Below are 22,150 nucleotides of genomic sequence, written 5' to 3'. Positions count from 1 at the left end.
TTCATCATTTATATATATATATATATTTTAAATCTAGCTGGACACATGGATGATTTGACAAAAAATAAATCTTTGAAATTGCTTAAGATTTGGTTATATCACCTATAAATCGACCAAGTCTTGGTGTGCTCCATTGATAAATCATGAATTGCGCTCTGAGGGGGTGAGGAAACGAGGCACAAAAATATGCAATGCAGCTTATGTCTGGCCTTAAATTTAACATTAAAAAAGCACTATATAACACAGCAGCAGCAGCTTGTCAGATCACTGACTGTTGGTGTGTATTTGTGTCTTGCTCTGTGTGCCGGCTTCAGTTGGTGTGTTTGTGTGGCAGAGAAAGAGAAACTGAGAGAAAGCAGCATTGTTTCTGTCAGGTGAAATCATTTCAACTCCCTTCAACTAAACACAACACCCACACACACGCACACACAGCGACACTCAACACTGTATTCTCTTGCAGTGATTATGGTGAATGTGCGTGGGAGTGTGTAAGTGTGTGTATATGAGAACAGGAATGTTTATGTCAGGTGAACTCAAATCACTTCACTGTCATCCCACAGAGACACACACACACGCACACGCACACACACACACACACGCACACACACACACACACACACACACACACACACACACACACACACACACACACACACACTGAGTGAATCTCTTAACTCTTTCACTCCCTCACCCTTTGCTCTCTCTTCTTTCCTCTCTCTCTCTGACTGTTTCCATGGAAACACTGCCTCAAAACCGTGCACACCATATATATGTAGATGAATATATAAATAACAAAAAAAAATGTGTATGTGTGTATCGGACTGGCTTGGTGCCAGTGTATTGATGGGGTGTGTAAACAGTGGACTGGGTCATGTATCACATGATCAGCAGCAGAACCAGTGTGTCTTGAACCAGCATCGTTTTCTTCAGGAGAGAGTGATGAAGCTCAGCCTCACTGCAGCTCTACCTTCACGCTACACACCACCACTTCACTGCTGCACTCAAAAATCCCTATCTGACCTTTTAGCTGGAATAGATCAAACCAGGAGGCTTAAACCTGAAGGAAAAATATAGTTGAATTAAACATTTTATTGGTTTCTTCACATCTATCTATGTATTTATGCAGGTCCTATGATCACAGAGTTACTTAGAGCCATTACTCTAATGCCGTCGTCCTTACTCTATTTCCTGTATTAAATATTGATGTTTTCAATGGGCTGTGATGAGCAGAATCATCCAGCATCATAGCGTCTCATGCAGCCCCATGTGTCCAGCTAACCGCCCCATCCTGTAGAGCCTTGGCACTGATACAAAGTGCACAGAATCTGCTGCATAAATCATAAGCCATTTACAAAATGACATGACGCCGCGCCCCCTTTAATCTTTACTGAGCAAGCCATTGTTACGTGCAACAATGTGGGGGCCTTTGTGTGTGTGTATACGTGTGCGCACACGTTGATAGCAGTAACGGAGTGAAACACAAGCATATGTGTGTTGCTATGGCACCCACAACCACTGTGAGTTCCAAGCCAATCTGCTGTGTTACTATGGTAACGGTAATCTCGCAGAGGGTGGGAGGGAGAGAGAGAGAGAGAAAGAGAGAGAGAGAGAAAGAGAGAGAGAGAGAGAGAGAGGTGGGATTCAAAGAAAAAGAGGGAGGGGATGGGACATATTACTACTAGACTGCAAAGCTCTCTTTTCCGCTTCGTCCATCACTTTGTGTTTACAGGAAGGCACTTTATGACCACTTTCACTTTCTGTCACCTCCTCTGAACTTCCTGCACCACTAGCAGTCAAACTGGACACACATGTGCCTGCACACACTTCAACAGTGAGTGTTTACTCAGCATTGATGCTATTTTTCACATTCATAGGGGTATTATACAGCACATCCACGTCTGGAAGCTGCCAATTCAGTCCTCTTATGAGCCAGGACCGGTTGGGTGTCAAACCTCTAAAGCCCCAAAGTAATGATGGATTTGAAAAGCAAATTTTCGTTAAAACTTTTTCTTAAAAAATTTTTTAAAAATCACCCAATTCAAACCATTTATTCTAGACACAAAGTGTAAAAACAGGCATTATCTTCGGATTTTTACCATCACAACGGTCCTCAAATGGATCATATATGATGAACGCTTCCTTCAGTAAAAAATAACACAATCTAAGCTTAAATTAGAATATTTTGTCAAAATCACATAAAATAAAATAAAATAGAATTTATTCATAATAATTATATTGTTTCATTTAAAATTCTGTTTCAGTGGAACTTTGATGACTGAGGCTGTTTATCCAGGGGACAAGAGGGGTTGTAAGTAGAGGTTGTAAAAATGTCAATAGTTTAATATGTATAGCATGTGGAGCACCGTCTTTTACATTTGTGGTGTTACAAATATTGGGATAACAATGGAAAAATGTTGTGTATACAGATATTCTTTTTTGCATGTACATTATATCGTAAAATAACTTAAACTTTAATTACTTTCATTTATGGCATAGCGATTTTTATACTGCTTGATAAAAATCTTCTCAGTTTTCTTCCTACTTCTGGCCATGATTGTCTGGTTACCATAGAGGTGCAGGACTTATATATTGCATTAAAAAAAAAGAAAAAAAGCAGGGTGGGGGTGGCTGCAGTGAGTAAAATGTGCAAAAAACGCCCTGAAACTGCTTGGGGTTTGTAGGGTTAACTACCCTGCTGAAAACTGGATGACAGATCCACTGCCAGAGACACAAATAAATGTGAACTCAAACCTACACCCCCTTTATCTATTTTCTACAGCTACTGTATGTGTCATGAGATGGCAATACGTACCGTGCATGCTAAGATCGCTATGCACACATGAACATCCACCCACTAAACCCCCCTTGTTTTGATATCCTGTTGAACCCGTCGGTTTCCAGCTCGAGCTCGTCTGTGACAGTAACTCAGCCATACTGTACACCAGGTGAATTGATATTCAAACAGCAGCAGCAGCAGCAGCTGTCTCCACCTGCTGAACGAAAGCGAGTGACACTGACCGGACTCTACGGTAACAATTTCCCCTCCATTAACTAGCTCATATTTTTGCAGCCATTTCAATGAATCTTTCCTCTCCATTTTTTTTTTTAATTTGCGGAGAATCCTTGCCTTTGTAAATCAGAGCAGCTTAGTGCAACACACACACACACACACACACTCACACACACTTGCCATGCTAACTCCATGCCCTGACACAGATACGTTTTAGCGCATGTTCTCGTGTGAATAATGCAGGAGTTGTGTGAAATATTGATAAGTCAGTTTTAATAAATTAACCCTGACATGAATTAGTCATGACTTACACTCCTTAGCAATTACTGTGGTGCAATGTACTTATTGGGTTTGTAGAAGAGGATTCTATATGGAGAATAATAACATGTCCCATACGGCAGGAAAGAAAAATACTGTAGATTTCCTGCATGCACACTTGGGGTATACAGTGTGAATGTGAGGGGAGGTGAGAACTTGTTGTGTGTGTGTGTGTGTGTGTGTGTGTGTGTGTGTGTGTGTGTGTTTGCACATGTATTCATCTAGTTGTATCCATGTGTAGACAGACATGGGACCTGAATGTGTAAACAGTGTAATAAATTGTGCTAATGGGAAGAGAGCAGAGAGAGATGGCAAGAGAGGATCAACATACAGAAAAGAGAGGAAAGGATGGAGAACATCTGATTTATTTCTGACAAATGATCGACAGCACCTAATAAAAAGTTATCATAATGAAATTCATTTAAAACGGTAGGCCCTCTATGGGAGCCCTTTAAATTATTTTTTTGACAATACAGGACAGCACTGGCTCACAAACGGTCATTTAATTTACCACATTTAAGCCCAGTTTTATTTCTCCTTTTTAATGATGCAGGGTTCATGATGAAGCGTCTAATGGTTATTAAAAGTGACACCCACCACTGCTAACTGTATAGTTTGGTTCTCTGGCCTCCTTTTTTAAAACATCTATCCAAGTTAAACCTGTGTGCAGTCTTACAAGAGAGTACTTTTGTAATATTCAAGTGTCATACTTTTCTATCACTTCCAGTTGGCTAGAAAGTGTCTCAGCTATCTTCTGTCTCATGCATGATGCATGACAATTTCATCTTGGGGAGCCGACTGGAGAAAAGATGGCTGAACTCAAACTTGTGATACAGAATTTAGATTTAGAAATTTACAGGAAAACACAGATTATTTCCAGGTTATTTTAATCTTTTAGTGTTTCCATGACTGGAAAATCAGTGTCCAGGTTTTCCAGGAGACGTGGATACCCTGAGACTGGAACTGAAGCCATTCTCTCTTCAAAGCCACCAGACTTCATTGACAAAAACAGTAAATTTGCACCACACTGGTACTGCTCAACTAAAGCTGCCTTGGTAGTTTGTTTTATGTGACTTTGGTGCATCTAACTAACTCTTTAAAACACCAAAATCACATACATTTGGGTGGCTAAGTACATTGCTTAACTTCTAAGCACGTACTCCTGCCTGCTTCTCCAAAGTGGGGGTGTGCCGACTGCCATCTACTGTAGGAAATACACTAAATATGGGTAACCACCAGATTTAACCACACTTAAAAAAAAAACTAAAAAAAAATATCCTTTAAATAGAGTGGGTCCTCTACATTTCAGATATAACCAATAAAACACTTGAAGCAAAATTATTCTTCTCTTGTTTTTCATAGTTTTGAGCATTTTTAGAAAAAACAGAAACTTCAAAAGCCCTTAAGGGCTAACTTAACTTTAAAAAATCAAGAATTATAACAGCCTACAGAAGAAGGAATTGGGGGGGAACAGGGAAGCAGTAACAGGCAGAAAAAAAGGGAAAATATGGTGATAGAAATAGAAAGAGAGGCAATGATTATGAGATATTTAAAACTACAGAAAAGTAGAGAACTCAATGAACTTGGCAGAGAAAAAAAAAAAGACAGAGACGGAGTGACAAAAATAAGGAGCAGAAAGAGGGAAGAAGGAGAAGAAAGAGGGCAGGAGCATCCTGACCTAGTTCCAATCAAGCCCCGTCACAAACAGGTACCTTTTTAACGCCTCCCACTGGTGTGCCCCATAAACACACTCAACTGGCCTTTATAGACTCGGTCTGAAACAGCAAGAGGCACACACACACACACACACACACACACACACACACACAGGTGGACACAGTGTCCATTGGGCTGCCACACACTCATCCCTCAATAGGGTCAAAATGCTGCTTTAGAGTGTACTGCACGCACACAGCAGAGCACACACACATGCAAACGCACAAACACACACAAACACACTCTATTGAAAGCCTCAGTGGGGCCACAGAAGTTCAAAAATGTCCACAGAGCTTAAAAGCACTTGACACCTTTCCAACTCCAAGCTCATTTGGAACCTGTCCACGTCTGGCAAGGTCAGGGCCACTGTTGTCAAACTCATGATTCTCACACTGTTGTGTATTGCTCACCAGCGGCCTCTCGTTCCATCTCTCCCTCACTGTCTTTTTGCTCTGTGTGCTTTGCTCTCTTCTTCTTCTTCTTCTTTCTGCTATCTTCATTTGTCAGGCTCATACTGTTGCATTAGCTGGAATGTCACAGTGCTGGCTACTGTGGACTTAATTTACTTAGTGGAGAGACGCGTCCTTCTCTTGTGGTATTCTACGAAGCTCAAAGGGCCAGACAAGGAAATGCTAAGCAGAGAGGGATCGGCATAATGTATGGCTTATAAAGTCAAGTAGATGACCGTGACCGTACAGCAATTCTTCAGCAGACTCTGAAATGTAAACTAGATATGATTTACATACTTCCATGCATCTCTTACTGGCCTAACCCGTTTGTAATCTCCAAGCTTGAAAGGCATTTGATGTGTGATCGAAACTACAAAGTCATGTGTGATCATCTCCATTAGTCACAATCCAGACTAGAAATAAGTATCAGACTGGGACACACAGTTGGAGAGTCCCAAAGCTGTCCCGCAAATTTAACTCCGTTCAGTGTGATTTGGCACGTATGTACTCGCTCATAATATGCAGCATTTCACAAAGCTGACAAATGAATGATCGACAAGTGTCATCCTCCTTCCTCCCTCCATTCCTTCAACACCTGCTGTTCTGCTTCAGATTTTCAATCTCAATTTTAAACTTCAAGTTTTCTAATGTGGCGGCTGTTCTGGGGAAAAGAAAAAAAAAACTCTCCTGTCTGTCTCGGATTAAATCTGAAGTGAAAAATAGGCCAAGCAGTTCCTGAGTCATGCTCACTCTACAGCTAAATAGTTGTTCTTCATGAGATTTCTGAAAGCAAGAAAGTTATCGTCTAAACCAGTGATTCTCAACCAGGGAAGACTTTTATCCTGCGGGTTACTACTGCCAGGGGGTACCAAGAGGAGACCTCAGAGTCTGAAAAATGAAGCCAATGATGATTTGCCTTAAAGCTGCATTCCTTCTAATGACGACAGGGCGACTTCACTTTGCTGCAAAAAGAAGTCAGATTGTATAGAAGTATATGAGAAAAGAGAGGCATAAGAATCACTTATCCATTACACTGTGTGCATTTAAACAGCTATAAACTTGTTTTTGGGTGTCAGTGTATTCGTCTTTGACCCTTTCACGGTGTGTTTTTAGTTCATGAGAGTTAGCACCTTGCTAACTGAGTCAGGTAGCTGGTTACTTAGCATCTTCCTCCGAAGCTCTACCCTCGCATTCACATAAGTAAAATAGCTAGAAGTAGTAGAAGCTAGGGGTTAAATAATTAGCAAGAAGTAGAAGCTAGGAGTTAAATAGTTAGCTAGAAGTAGTAGAAGCTAGGGGTTAAATAGTTAGCTAGAAGTAGTAAAAGCTAGGAGTTAAATAATTAGCTAGAAGTAGAAGAAGCTAGGAATTAAATAGTTAGCTAGAAGTAGTAGAAGGAGCTAGGAGTTAAATAATTAGCTAGAAGTAATTGCCTCTCCAAGTGGTTGTAGAATACAAACTTGACCAACACACCCTAAAATACTGAAGGTTAAATTTTATAAAAATATTGTAACATCTAGGCTTGGTGGGTACCTGTTTTTTCATACCCCCACACCTTTGCGATATTTCACCAGAGTATACAGTATATGACAGTATTTTTGTCTGTGTTTATCTTTCATCTATTCATCCATTGATTCACTTAGTAGTGAACCAACCAGGCAGTGGGAGCATCCACCCCGCCAACCAAGCAGCCAGCAAGCCAGGCAACCAGCCATTCATTCACTTTCTAGTATATAGACTGTAGGCCAAATGCTAATCTCTTGATTGAACACTTGAAGACAAAGGTTATCACCAAACAAATTTAGTTAAGGCAGCGAGGGGCGAAAGGATCTTAGCAGCGCTCGCAACTGATCTAATCATCAACACAGCTAAGTTGATTATAAAACTGCAGGTCTGGAGCGCAGACAATGGCTGGGGAGGAGCAGGAACGAGGAGAGGAGAGGAGCGGAGAGGAGAGGAGAGGAGAGGAGAGGACAGGCGAGGAGAGGAGAGGAGAGGAGATCAGCACTCGGTAGAAGAGAGTAAAGTGGAACAAAGCAGGGTAGAGAGCAGATGTATAAAAGCAGACCATGGCAGAACAAAGGAGAAGACTACAGGGCAAGAGAGGACAGAGAAGAACATGACGGAGCCGAGCGGAGTAGAGAGACGCACAGAAAAGACCAGAGTAGAGTTGAGAAGAACAGAGCGGTGCACGGCGGACCACAGCGAGGCACACACACCAACAGAACAGGGGAATTGTATTCTGGGGCAACAGCAGCTGCCATAAATTCCACTGTTATCTCAAAGCAGTAAGCAGCGGTAAAACAAATGCAAAGCTTCAGAGAGGAGTGAACAAGCAGAGACAGGGGTTGAAATGACATCTAAAGAGTTTACTGGAACGGACAACAAAGCTTTGCAGCCTTAGTGCAGGATGCAGTTAAGCTCGGAGCATGAGCGGAAAAATTATCCACCCTCGTACACGGTGCAATCCGAAAAGGTGTGTTTCTAAAGTAGGTTTCTGTTCTCCCCTGCTGCTGCACGAGTCTGAATATTAATGACACCCATGTGTATAATGCATTATAAACATACTTATAATGCATTATTATCTGCTTATTGCAATGGATAATTATAGGTATACATACCATACACTATTGTACTGATTCTTTGGACAAAAAATACAATATTTGCTGATATCGCATAGTCCACCATTCCGAGATTTAGTTTTGATTCAATTCAGGGGCCTGTGATTGATATTAGATGATATCATATGCCAAGTTAACACATTAGTTACATATATAAACTCACTAAAACTGTCTTCCAGACATTTAAATGTAAAGCCATCCATTCTTGTTAAAAAAAACAAAACCAATATGAATTTCAAAGTAAAGGTGTGTCTTATGACGAAAATATGTATTGACATTTTTACTTTGTATCGATGATATTGGATCGTTGGTCAGATAATTATAAGCAATCGTAAGTATTCATAATGCCTTATAATAGTTGTGACATTGTAAAGCATTTTATGGTGACTTATAAGGTCACGTATTGTAATAATTCATAATTGCTGGTCACAGAATATTTTGCAAGGGATCATGGTGTATTATAATGTCATAGTTGTAATAGAATAAATGATTTATAAATCATTATAATTGCTGTTATAATGCATTATAAAGTGATTACAGGGTTAAGGTAAGGAGTTACCCTAACTCTTTAATGCATCATAACTATGCTTATAATGCATTATAGACAAGGGCTTGCAATATCAACGCCAGTCTGTGACCATCAATTATAAAGAATATTGATAGTTGATCTTATAAGTCACTATAAATTGCTTTATAATGTGCTATGGTTATTATTGTAAAGCATTATGGATATTTAGTGTGTGTGAGTGTTTATAACTACAACCTCAATTCCAAAAATGTTGGAACACAATAAGAAAAACAGAATGCCTCAAATTCATTATTCAGCGTATATTTATAACAAACGTTTATCAATTTGAACAGAAAATATACTGTCTTTGTACATTATTATGTTGAATATATGTCACAAAGGATTAGAAAATTATTGCATTCTGTTTTATTTATGTTTCAGACAATGTCCCACCTTTTATGGAATCAGGATTATATAACTATACAGTGTTATAAGCAGATTATAACATTATACGTTTGTTTATAATAAAATATAGCAAGGGGCTTTATAGAAATTGTTACCAAACTATAGAGCAAAAAGAGATTTATATGTTTCTATATGTCTGTCTGAATACAAGTGGGAGTCAGTGTGAGAGGGTTCAATATGTATTTCACTTTGTGAGTGCTGCTATTCAATCCCCCTGAAACCATACAAGATTTTTCTAGCAGCAACCAGACTGGTGGCCTAGAAGGACAACTCCTTAACACACACAAACACACACAAACACTCCGCAATACATCCACACACACATCTGGCCTTCATGGTCTCCCTTTAGCACAATAAAAACACACATACCCACACACAGCTACAGATACACACACACAGAGTGGCAAAGGGGTGAAACTGCTTCTGAATAAAATACTGTGCTGAGCTCTGGAGCACAGCACGACAGGGGCTAGTGTTCGTCGACTCAAACGCCATTGGGACCAATTAGGCAGCGCGCAGAGCAAAGCGCCGCCGAACGCTGCGCTTCACAACCAGTTCAAAAGGCCTGCTGCTGCGACGGACAGCTGAGGGGGTGGGGTTGGATTTTCCTGAGGAAGGGGGCATGTGAAGGGGGTGTTTGTGTGTGTAGGGTATTATTACATGGGGGGAGGATGATCACAGTATGCAGGGGATGAAGGTGCATGTGTGCGTTTTGTGTGTGTGTGCCAGCATCTGCTGCGTCCGTGGTTGTGCTGATCTATGCCAGGATGCTCATGTTGATGTTACACCACCTCAACCTGTGCACATTTTTTAAAGCTGCTGTGTGTGGCATTTTAGCATCCATAAATCATTGCCACATTAATTTGGGGACATTAGTGTAATTGTAAATAAATGACTGTAAGCAAATGAGACCACTGCTGAGACACGTGGCCTCTGTACTTTATTATACATTGTACACCACAGAGCTGGGTTTTATGGGATGTGTGCTGGTGGCTTTAGGGCAAAAAGTGAGCTTGTTTACTGCACACAAAGCAGGAGAAAAGAACAGTATTCTGCAGTCCACTCAGTTTCTCACCAGAACAGATAATGTAATGATTTAAAATCAGATAGAGTGTGGACAAGTGGCATCATTCAACAGGAAGTTAAACACTGGAATGCAGTCTTCATTTAAAAAAAATACTTGAAATACACAAATATAACAAATAAGTTCATAGAGGGAAAAATGAGTTTCTGAATGCCGTTCATTGCACAATTAATTATCAATAACCACTAAACATACCTACACGAACTTCGTCCCAGTTCTGGGGCTGTCTGCTTTAAAGTCTGCATTTCAAGATGTCATAACATATTCAAAGTCCCATTTAAAAGGCTCCTGAAAAAGCCGCTTTTATGCATGAACTCCTTCTTTCTTCAATTTAGAGAACAAAAGAGACGTCTCCTTTGTTGCCCTCAACATCCAAAAATCCACTGCAACAGTTATTTCTTAAATAGTGAATTTGGGAACTCGTACAAATTCTCAAGTGATTGTGGTGTGAACAGATTTTTGTTTGTTAGGTAGAATTCAAGGTAACCACCATTCTCATATCTGCCTGTTAAATATGAAGCTACTGCCACTACAGCTAGTTAGATTAGTTTAGCATAGGAAAACTGTTAGCCAGTTAGCCTGGCGAAGTCCGATGGTAACAAAATTGGCCTAGCAGCACCTCTAAAGCTCACTGACTAAACTGTTGCATGCCCTTTGTTTAAATACAAAAAAAAGTTAAAAAGCATCCATTTGCAGCTCTCTAGAGGTATTAGAGTGTGAAACTTTGTTGTTACTGTTTGAAAGGCTTGTTTGTTTGTGTTAGATTTATGTTATTTGTTCCTGCCCAGGGACTATGAAATTTAGCTCGTGGCTAATTCTGGTACAGCTGAGAGCCATGCACTGTCACTGTTAAATAAACGAATAAATGAAATAAATTAAATTAAATTATGTGTTGGACCATTTATTGGCTAAAAGCAGTAACTACAGTACATATGCAACGTTAGCCTTGATCTTTTCTGGCTCGTGATAACTCATAACTAATGCCTTTTTAATAATATGTCAGCAACCAACCTATCTGTCCCTTTCCAAATCTCTCTAGTGTTGCCATAGAAAAAAAACCTGGTTGGCATTGCTCAACTGACATTCTTGATGTAGCTACACTAGTTGGCTAGTTAGCTAGTAATGCAATGTAGCTTTCTGTTTCTGTGCAGAATTTTTGCTTTTACAGGTTTCCCAGCTGTATCTTTTCAACACATGTTCTCGATAACCATAAGTTTACATTTTTGATGGGAGCCACTTCATCAAGATTGTGGATCGGAGATGGCAGCCATATAAAATCTATGAGAACCAATATATCCATCGAGCCAATTAGAAGGTCAATCTGGTATCAAAATATACATTTTCTTGGTCAGGGAATCATTTAAAACTATTGAGAATATCACTAGATTATTATTTGATCAAATAGATATGTTCATTTGGGCATGTATTTATGTAATTTCCAACTCAGTTTCTTAGCGGTCAGACTTATATTAATATAAGTCATATTCAGTGCATGTATTCTAAAAAAATGGATAACATGCATACATTTATTGAATTTATGAGCTTCACTTTCATTATTTATTAAATGTATAACTACAAAGATCTGTGCAATTCCAGTGTGCCTTTCTGCATGACCACCTTGCACCACAACAACTTTCACCTTTACTTATTATACTTATCAGAGAGATGTTCAAGGTATCAATTTTCTCTTACTCTCCTTACTTTACTCACACATATAACTCATATTGTATTATATCATGGAACTCGCCTCTTCTCCATAACTTTCTGTCAAACCACAGCATCCGGTCTCTGCCTTCACTCACCTGAGCACTTCGTTGGGATTGCCTGAGATGGGGGTCTTCTTGTCAGGAGCTCCGTGGCACTCAGACTTAAGCAGGGTGTGAGGTCCGCGGTCCATCATCATGGTTGAGGTTGCCATAGTAATGATGGCCACGCCGTCGCGAACGCGGGCCTCTAGGTTGTAGTCCCACTCGTCATAGGACACAGACAGCAGACCTGGACGGAGGAGAAGAAGATAAGAGAAGGATCAGAAGAGGCGTGGAAAGAAGATCGTGAGACGGAGGGATTAGCAAAAATAGAGAGGCGTGTAGGAAAGTGAACTGGATCACATGGGGAAAAGTAAAGAGACAGAGGGACAAAGGAGACAGACAGATGGAGGAAACTAAAGCCGGGAAGGGACGGATAACTCTGTTAGGGTATACACAGTGTACATGTTTTGAACGCACTCCAAGAGACAGAGCACACACTACGTGATGACTCAGAGAGCAGATGAATAGCATCCCATCCTGCCTGACTAAGCGTCTATCACCTTGCTGTGTTTGTCCATCTGTCTGTCTAAAGCTCTGTCTGTCTCTGTTTGTTGGCCTTTGCACTGTCTGTACGCATGTTTATCTGTCCTTCTGTCTGCCTGAGTCCTCTTCTCTTTTCACAATCTGTCTGTTTATGAACAATAATTTGTCTGTGTCTTTCTCTGTCTGTCTCCCGGTGTCCTTCCAACCGTCCATAAACCCATTCAAGTGTTTTCCAGGACATCAGTCCTTCCGCCACCCCACTGTCCCTCTCTGACATTGATTATCTTGGAGTGAGGAGAGAGTAGATGGACGATACATCAACGTTGGCTTTATTCGCCCTTTATTTACGCAGTAAAGGCTGATGATGTTCCAGACTCACATTAGCCACTGAGTACTTTTTGAGTACTTTTTGTAAAGTGGCTGAGTGTTTTGGCTCCACCCACTAGTTAGTTCCCTTCGGCCTCTGTTCCCATACAGGTACTTTTGTAGCAGCTAACCAACAGAGTTTGAATGTGATGTTAATAGTCTTGCGACACTTACAAGATTATTCAGCGACAATTTTGACCGTGACGTCAGTGAAGTGACGCTGACAACAGAGTGTTGTTGAGACATTCTTTTTCCTTTGTCTATTGTCTTCTCTTCTTTAGTTTCTTGTTCTCAATTATCTCGTCTCAGTCTGTTATGTTGTTGTTGGGTCAAGTTCTACTCGCGTCATAATCCGCCTCAACCATATCCAATCAGCGTCGACTAGTGAGTAGCAGCTCAAAAAGTACCTACCCGAGTCAGGTACTTTCTGAGCCGATAACCGGTGAAGTTGGGTGGATCTTGGGCGGATCCTCTCTCCCAAGCCACACCCATAGCAGCTCACTAGAGGGAAAAGTACCTAATAGAAACATGCCTATATATGAGCAGCCTAGTGAAAGTCCCCTTAATCACAAATGATGCTGACTCACCTGTATGGGCTCTACAGTATTTATTTTATCAATATGGTTCTTAATCTATTAGTGCTCTTTTATTCAACTAAAATAAATTAAGACGTAGAGAAACTCTATGAGAAGAGCTGATTAACTATGAAACTATTATGCATCTATTCAAACTCGGCTGACATTTTGATAATGAGTTTCATTTATATTAAACTGCCGTTATTGATAATATGATTAACTCATGACAAATAGTCACCATTAATTAATGACACACGGTGCATGCTGCCCAGCACTAAGCCTAGTGTGCAATGTTTATCTCTTTTTAATGACCAATCATTTAGCTCTCTAGTTCAGCGCTGTCAGGATTTTATCAGGTCGCAGCTAACAGGTGGGATTGTCCTTGGACTTCAGATCTCAAGAGGTCTAATTGTTTTGGATCTATTACAGAATTCAGATCTTTATTAAAAATCATTTTTCTTAAATCATTTACACATGTTGGGTTTAGGTCACAGGTCCTTATTGTCTCGTGGCAGGTCCCTTTCTGACATCTAAGGGTCACACAGTCAAACCGTGGAATTAAATTACTGGCAATTTAGCATATCCAATAGAGACGAAGAAGCTCAGAACCATCCACAAGGTTCACATCAAGGCAGCTACTAAATAAGAAAGGAATGTTACTTACTTTCCTCACACTATTTTTCCCCAACAAGACTACAGAGATTTTTAGGGATTTTTGTAGGCCATCCCAGAAGTTAACATCACCCCCCTGGGAATTTTCCATTGCCTTTTTTTTTTTTTTACTGTTTTGCCATTGATAACCATGAACAGGAAATTATCATTGCAGAACAAGATCGCCTTGAGAGTGGGTTTTTAATTTAAAATATTATAGAAAATAAGCTCTGCGACAAACAAACATGTATGATACTTACACGGTACACTTGGTAAGATAATATTTACAAATCAACACAATACTTTTATGATTTTTGAAGCAGAAAAGCAACTGGCAGGAGCAACTGATATTGTGCTATAGACAAACTACAACACGATTTTCACTTCAACGTCATTACTGCTGCTGATGATGGTAATGTCCAACAAAACCACTGTACTCTCATTGAGCCACTTGTTAGCAACCGCCTTTTTAAAGACACGTATAAGCTTAGAAATTCAAAAGTTGGTTACTTAGTGACATATTTTATGTCGGAGAACAAAATGTGAAAATCTCTTAAAGTTGTTTTAACCAAACAAAACCCATTGAAAAAACCCAACTTATTTCCTGGTTTTAGGACTCCTAGGATTCCTGCAACACTCTATTAGTTCTGTCAATTTTTTTCTTGAAGCAGTGTGCAGGAGGCTGTATTAAAACTCTGTAAAGAGTTTGGATTAGAGATATTAGTAACGAACCATTTAACCGTTAACCACAAACTTGATCAATACATGCTGTTAGTAAAACAGTTTTTCAATCATCTCTCCAAAACAGAAAATATGAGAGCACAATAGGGCTGGGCGATATATCGATATAAAAAATATATCGATATATTTTTAATGTGACCATATCACATATATCGATATAGTTCTTTTCTTCTCTCCTTTCTTTATATATAAATGCTGCCCTTACTAGGGTTAGCAATAAAAAATATTGGGATCTATACGTATATCTATATTCAGCTTAAATATATTGGGATATGGCTTTTGGTCCATGTTGCCCAGCCCAAGAGCTTAAGTTTAAAAGAAAAAGAGTTAAACAGAGTTTATCTGCTCGAACATAAGCTGCAGACATTAGCATGTTAGGCTAACAAACGTTACCAATTTAACATGGAACCATCCACATCAAAAGCCTGCCCTTATCTAAACTCTCAGCACCAAGTGCCCTTATGACTTCTGAAAATGGCCAATAACTGATCTTTTGTTTTGGGACCCATTGGACGCCTCTAGGTTCAGGTCACACGGCTCTCAGTGAAGCGCGGACTGCCTTCAAGTCAATTTATCTGGCTATGTGTCCCTCTCTTTGTCCATCAGTCGGTCTGCATCTATCTGACAGAGTATGACCACATGTCAGCCGGTCCACTACCATGTCAGTGGGCAGAAATAGACAGGCGGCCTGGCAACCTGCCTTCCTCGCGGGGCCTCAGCACTGACAGCTCCGGCCCTCCAGGACCACATCTAATGTCACACACTGTTGACACTTTCTCAACACTAGCTCACTGACTCCCATCGCTTGTTCCTGTTTGCACACTTCACTTTTATTATTTTATGGCATAGCTTCTTTCATAGTAAGCTGCATGCGTGTGCTGCGCATGTGCACGTGTGTGATGTATTATTTTCTCCATCTCAGCGACTGCTGTGTGACATGTATATGTTCATACCTCTCTCAGGACATGTTAGAATGTCACAACACGGACATGTCACCGGGCGATGTTATAGCTGAGCAGCACTGTGGCAGCTGTGGAGCCTTTTTTTCTGGCCTGTAAACTGGCAACTGACTCTGTTTGAAGGCAAATGCTGTCTCCCTGTCACAGATGCGCAAACACATACGCACATGTACAAAAAAAAGGGAAAAAAGTGTATCCACACGCAGGCACATTGAGTGGAAAACGTAATAGCAAGTACCGTATCACTGGGTATTTTTGGAAACAGCTTATTATTGTCAGTGATGTCAGATTGGGTGGTTACGTTAGCACAGCCTGTGCTTTGCAGTAGTGTGTAACTGATCAGGAAGAATAGAGACAGAAAAGCTGTTAGTAAGAGAGAGAGAGAGAGAGAGAGAGCTGAGAGGGACGAGGAGGAAAAAGAGGGACAGAGTGAGAAGAGAGAAAAAGTCAGACAGCAGCAGAGACACAAAGATAAAGAAGAAACGGAAAAAACTGAAGGGAGTAGAGAGTTCGGAGAGAGTCAGAGGAGGCAGGAATAGTGAGACAGAAACCACAGAGAAGCGAGGGAACAAAAGCATGAAACAAGGAGAAAAGGGAAGGATGGAAGAGAGTGGGAGGAAAGATGGTTCCCCAGAGCGCCACTTAAGGAAGGCATCAGTGGAATTACCCATGAGAATTGGAGGTTCTTCATCACACATGGTGCAAATTATTAAGTGTGCCTCGTAAGCAAATTTGCCCCACAGCGAGCGTGCACCTTCTGCTGAACCCTGAACTGCTGGATTCACCCAGAGCACACGGCCGCAGCATCAGGCACACGCTGTGCCACCGTGTCCTTTCGCTGTGTGTTAGTTCACAAGTTGGTGTGGTTGACTGGCACCACAGGCTTCCTGTGGCTCTTAGAATGTTATGGTGGAAACTAAGGATTGTAGAAATTGTTGAATACTACAGTTGAATGCCTAATGTTTTACAAATATCGTACTCATGTCTTATTCTGCTAAAAGTTGACAATGTCCGGATGTCAATGCATCTGCAATAACACACCTCAGAACCACCAAATAATTAGTCCCTCAGATGCAATTTAGAAAAGTAAGGCTTCGTAAAATGTGGGAATTTACTCACAATCACAATTTAAAAAGAATACTGTTCTGCACATACATACATACATACAGTCCGTCTGTTGGACAGACTGGTCTAAAGAGCTGGTTCTGTGGTTGGAGCCAGGTTGGACACATTGGAGGAGGTGGTGGAGAGATGACCTGTCAACATGTTCCAGGCCATGTTGAAATACCCAGATCATCCTCTACACAAAACCTTTATGGACCAAAAAACAGCAGTGAACTGCTCCTCTCTCTGTTGGAGGACGGAGAGATACAAAAGATCCTTCTCTCCTACAGCCATCAGGCTGTCTGATCCTAACAGAGATTCTACCAGACTAACTGAATTTACCCTCTGGGATAAATATAGTCATTTTTAATTTTTTTACCTTTCACCTGTGTGGTCTTATGGCATGTTTTGGATACAAGTATGATGGTTGAATTGAATTGCAAGCAACACTGCATTCAACAGCATGCTCTTCTATCACAGTAAAATAAGAAATCTCTGCATCCACAGTGCATTCTACCATCACATCTGCAGCCGTCACTGCTGCCAACATGACTGCACTGTCTGAACCAAAGGACTGGATGTTTTGGCATACTGGTATCTATGGCAATTTTTTACTCTAGGATTTTTTTAAGAAGGGTTATTTGTCCCCTGGACATGCGTTTTAATATCAATCAGCAATTTAGAAAGTTTAAAAAATGACACTCAACTGCAAAATAAGCTGTAGAACCAGTGTTTCCCTAAGCATTTTCTAAGAATATGATGTGGGGACCTGAACAGAGTAGAGGGGTTTGGGAGAATTTGCTTTGCCCCAAAAGCCTAAATTTGGTGGCCTCCCGCACATTTTGATGCCACTATTCAATCTTAATCTTTGCATATTTTAATGAATTATTGTAAAGGAGAATAAGGGCTCTTCTGTTTTATTTAAGGCATCACATTTTGACAGTCTTCTTGTAAATTATGTGGTGGACTCTGTTTAAACATCCATGTGCTCTTATTTTGAAAGCTACATGTGTTTGCTTTTTTTTTGTGAAGGCGGTAACTAGCCAACCGCTCTAACATGTAGTCAAACTTCACTCAGAAATATTCATATTCTGAAGTAGCGGCAGGCACATACCTGTATCCCGTTTTGGCTGGGAAAGTCCCGTTTTACCCTTCTTTCCCGCCGTCCTCCCGTATTAGTATTTTCCGGTAAATCTCCGTATTTTAACCGGGCCCGGGTGGAGTAAAAAAAAAAAGACATTCCCAATCTGAGCTCTGTCACTAGCCTCGCGATAACTGCCACCTGCAGTAGCCTACTACAGGTACTGAAGGTGGCAGTAGTTTAATTAATCTAGGTTTGTCTGACTATTGTTGTTGTGATAACTGAGGTCAGGCACACCTGGATTAATCAGTTTGTCCAATAATGGCAGACAGGAAACAAAGGAGCTGGCTGAAGTTCAGGAAGTGGTGCAGCTGTGCATAAAGCCAATTGTAGTTTATAAGTGGTGTACAAGTGGTGATTTTAGCTTTCTTGTACTCTGTCTTAACATGTAAAGGATACTGGAGCTTGGTTGGTGTGGTGGGACCGCTTGCGGCAGGTGCTGGAAAATTTCCTTTATTTTCAAATCCAAAACTTGACAGGTATGGGCAGGCATACTATAGCAGCCGCCGCGGCCTCCGGTAATAAATTAATGTAGTGGAACCGTACAAACCATGCTGTGAGGTCTGGTTGGGAAGGGGTATAATTACAAGCTACAGTCAGTGCAAATTGTGCAATAAATGTTTTTAATTCATGTTAATACACAGAATACACGGTTGTTTACTTGTTAACACTTTCTTCTAGTTTTTGTTAGTTAGCTGCCACCATGTAGCTTGATTAAGTATTAAGAATATTTGAGGCGGTTTAATTAAATCCCATTATTTTTTTTTTGTAAAACGTTTCTGATATAAGTTACTTGTTGATTTTAAATGCTAAGCGTGCACACAACCCACATCGTTGGCTCAAATTTTTAAAGTAACTTCCTCGATAAGTTAACTTGCTAGCTTGTTAGCTAACTCACCTGGCACATTTCACACTGGATTCATCTGACGCATTAATTGATTTACTTTGCAAGTTAAAGGATTTGTTGCTTTTGATATCACATAAAGTTTGTTTTTCATCTGCATATAATATTCTAAATACAGCCTGAGCAAATAATCCTTATATTTCCACTGTATTTCTCATTATTTCCCTTTAATTGTCATTCATTCCCATGGAAAGTTTCCAGCTTGAATTTTCCCGGAAGTTTCAAACCCTAGGCTGCTTTCAGTGTAGGTTTTACAGACTGTCTCAGCTGAAGCTGTTAAGTAACATCCCACCATCATGTTCATCTTATTGGCAGAGGGCAGCATTGACAAGCACAGATCCTGCAGCAGCAGAAGCTCAGCCATCTGCACACTGACATACATTCAACATGCAAACTATAACATGAATCCCATGCATGCTATAAAATGTATAAAACCATAAATAACTCCAATTGTATTCAAGCTAAAACAAAATATCAATGAGTTAATATCTGTCATTTTGTTGTTCATAAGCACATTCTGTATCCTATTCATCACACATTTAATGAGTGGGTGACATTTAGCCTACTATCTGTCATTATGTCCCGTATGATTAATCCCATGATAATTCAATGTTAAATGAGAGAGGTTTGTTTGTGTCCATCAACGCAGCCACTCTGCCAGCTCCACTTTGTAATCATCCAGGCAGTACATGAGCTCGTCACGATTATCTCCCAGGCAACATAAATCAAGAGGCGAAGTTGTTGTGTGATTTACATAACTGATATGGTGATATATCAAACTTTATAGAGTGTAACCTTAATTTGGAACAGACTAACTAACACACACACGTAGTTTTGTTCACCCTGGCTTTCAGGTAAACACTCTCGCCCGCCAGCGTACACGGTACACACACAAAACACACAACCCATTTGATTACACTCACCCATTATTTTCTCACGCAAATTAAACTGTGAACCAATCGCACATTTTCACAGACAAATGCACACAGACATTACACAAAACACACTCACAGGCACACACAACAGGCTCGCAAAACACACCGCAAACTCCCATTTAGAGTAAATCATCCATGTATGCCAATAAGGGAGCAGAGGTAAAAAGTTTGAGTTACGGTGCTTGAACGATCTCAAGCTCCGCCCGGCTTCCATTTCCCAGAAACTGCTGAGGACAGGCAGCGGTGTAATATCTCCCCTTCACTGTAAATCAACAAGCAAACACCAACAAATTATCAGGCTCATCTGTCCAGCGTAAATATACTACCTGCTCAAAGGTTTTTCTGTTACGCAGAGAGTAAAACAGGCTGAATTTCTGCAAAGTTCCATTAGCTGTCATGGCGACAACATCACTAACAGCTAGATTCCCACTGAGAGTTGGCCTTTCTAAGAGTGTCTGACCACCCCCAAGTACTGAAAGTCCAGCTCCATGAGGCAGTGTGACGTGCGTCCCTGACAGATTGCGTGAGCAGGTTCGGTGGTTAATGCACCCCAACTTAGATGTCACTTTAGTTCCACATTTGACCTTCAAAGGTTAGAATGACCTCCAGTGGTGTTGTGGGGGGGCAGCAGGGAGAAATGCTCCCTCACTTCTTATTAGGAAAGGTCAGTTTGTTTTTTGTCTTGCAGGAAATTTTCAAATAGCTTACTGAAAATTTGGGAAAATAATATTTCAAAGCCCTCAGTGTTTTTTCTGGTCTTGTCAGGCCAATATAAGGCCTCGTTCAGACTGCCAGCCAAAATCAGATTTTTAGCCCATCCAGATTGGAACTGGATGGCTCTTTTGAGTCTGAGCAGTCACAAATCACATGAAATCTGATGTTTGCCAACTGGATCGAAACCACCTTCGGAAGGTAGTTTCAAATCACATTTGGACAGATGCAGACTGAACCGCTCCAAGCACTCAGATCGGTTTTGACTGTCCGTGACGTCACTCTACACGGTATGCGTAGCGCAGGCACCTCTACTGGACAGTGATAAGGCCAATATACTGAGGTGACCTGCCTCCATCATGTTTGTTGTTGTTGTTCCTGTCGCTGTCGCAATTATATGACGTCAGACGCTCTGAAGCCGTTACTACAGCAACCTCTCAGATCAGTCAATAATGTGGCCCAGTCTGAACAGAGCCATATCCGATTTGGACCCTTGCTAAAAACAGTGTGGACAGTCAGCCCTAAAAATCAGATTTGAGTAGGAATCTGATCTGAATCAGATTTGCCTGCAGTCTGAACGTGGCCTGAGAGTACTGTAGAGCAGGCCAACATCAGCACAAGTGATCAAAGCAAGAGCAAAACTACAACAACTACAACATGACATTGCTGCTTCCAAACTAGCCCAAAGTGCTGTTAGCGTTTGCAACAGGCTCCATCCTCACTGACGGAATACAAATTTTTAATCCTGACCTTGGGAGAGTAACTTGACCAAATAAGGTCCACTTAATATCCTTTTAAATACATTTTAATTCATTCTCAGTCTTCATTGTGATAGCCACCATTCATGGTGATAGATTGCCGTCTGAAAGTGAAACAATGTAACTTTTGAAAGCTGAAAGATGACTTTCTTCTTCCTCTTACAAATGAAAGCTGCATTATTAAAGGGATAGTTCGGATTGTTTTTGTTTTTTAAAGTGGGTTCATATGACATACTTGGCAATAGTCAGTGTATTAACTACAGTAGACGGCGGTCAGCACGCCCCCAGTTTTGGAGTAGCAGCCAGGAGAACTGGCACAAAAGCTAAGCAATGTACTGCTGTGGATGGGGGCAACAGAAAATCCTATCTAAGCCACCAAAAATAAAAAGATCAGTTTTAGTGTATGCTGTACCTGTAAGTTTATGTTCTCTACAAAGCCAGCAGACAAAGTAATTTTATCTAGCAGAACAAAAGATTTGCTGGTCTGCTTTGATCATTTCATTTGGTTGTGTTATTGTGTGACTCTGTTTTTTTAAGGTATAAGTTCACATTCATTGAAGTCATTTAATAACTCTATCAAACTTACCAATCGAGGCAGAGCAGAACCACTCATGTAGAGGTGGGCGATATATATTATCTACGATAATATCGTCTACTTGTTTTGACGACATTCAATTTTACATTATCGAGTATTTATAATATCTCAAAAAGAAAACAAACTGATGTTTACCCATTTAATGTCTCTACATTGAAGTTTAACTGGGAGTCTCTTTTATGCTTAAGTCTGAAGAAAATAAACAAGAGGTGTTGTTCTGAAACATTGTGTCCATCCGTAGATGTCCT

General features: G+C 40.5%; 1 protein-coding gene across 4 annotated transcripts in view; it reads right to left on the bottom strand.

Moving 5' to 3' along the window:
- grin2ba (glutamate receptor, ionotropic, N-methyl D-aspartate 2B, genome duplicate a) overlaps positions 1–22,150 on the bottom strand; it is a 184,192-nt gene that overhangs the window by 57,816 nt on the left and 104,226 nt on the right. For all 4 annotated transcript variants that reach the window (XM_059347242.1, XM_059347241.1, XM_059347243.1 and 1 more), the window contains one exon: positions 11,974–12,166. In XM_059347242.1, coding sequence (XP_059203225.1) covers positions 11,974–12,166 — 193 coding nt within the window. The remainder of the gene's footprint in view (positions 1–11,973; positions 12,167–22,150) is intronic.

This window comes from Centropristis striata, chromosome 13 (genome assembly GCF_030273125.1).
Source record: "Centropristis striata isolate RG_2023a ecotype Rhode Island chromosome 13, C.striata_1.0, whole genome shotgun sequence".
Lineage (NCBI taxonomy): Eukaryota > Metazoa > Chordata > Actinopteri > Perciformes > Serranidae > Centropristis > Centropristis striata.
The sequence above is the reverse complement of the archived record's forward strand: the minus strand, read 5'-3'. Positions and strand labels throughout refer to the sequence as shown.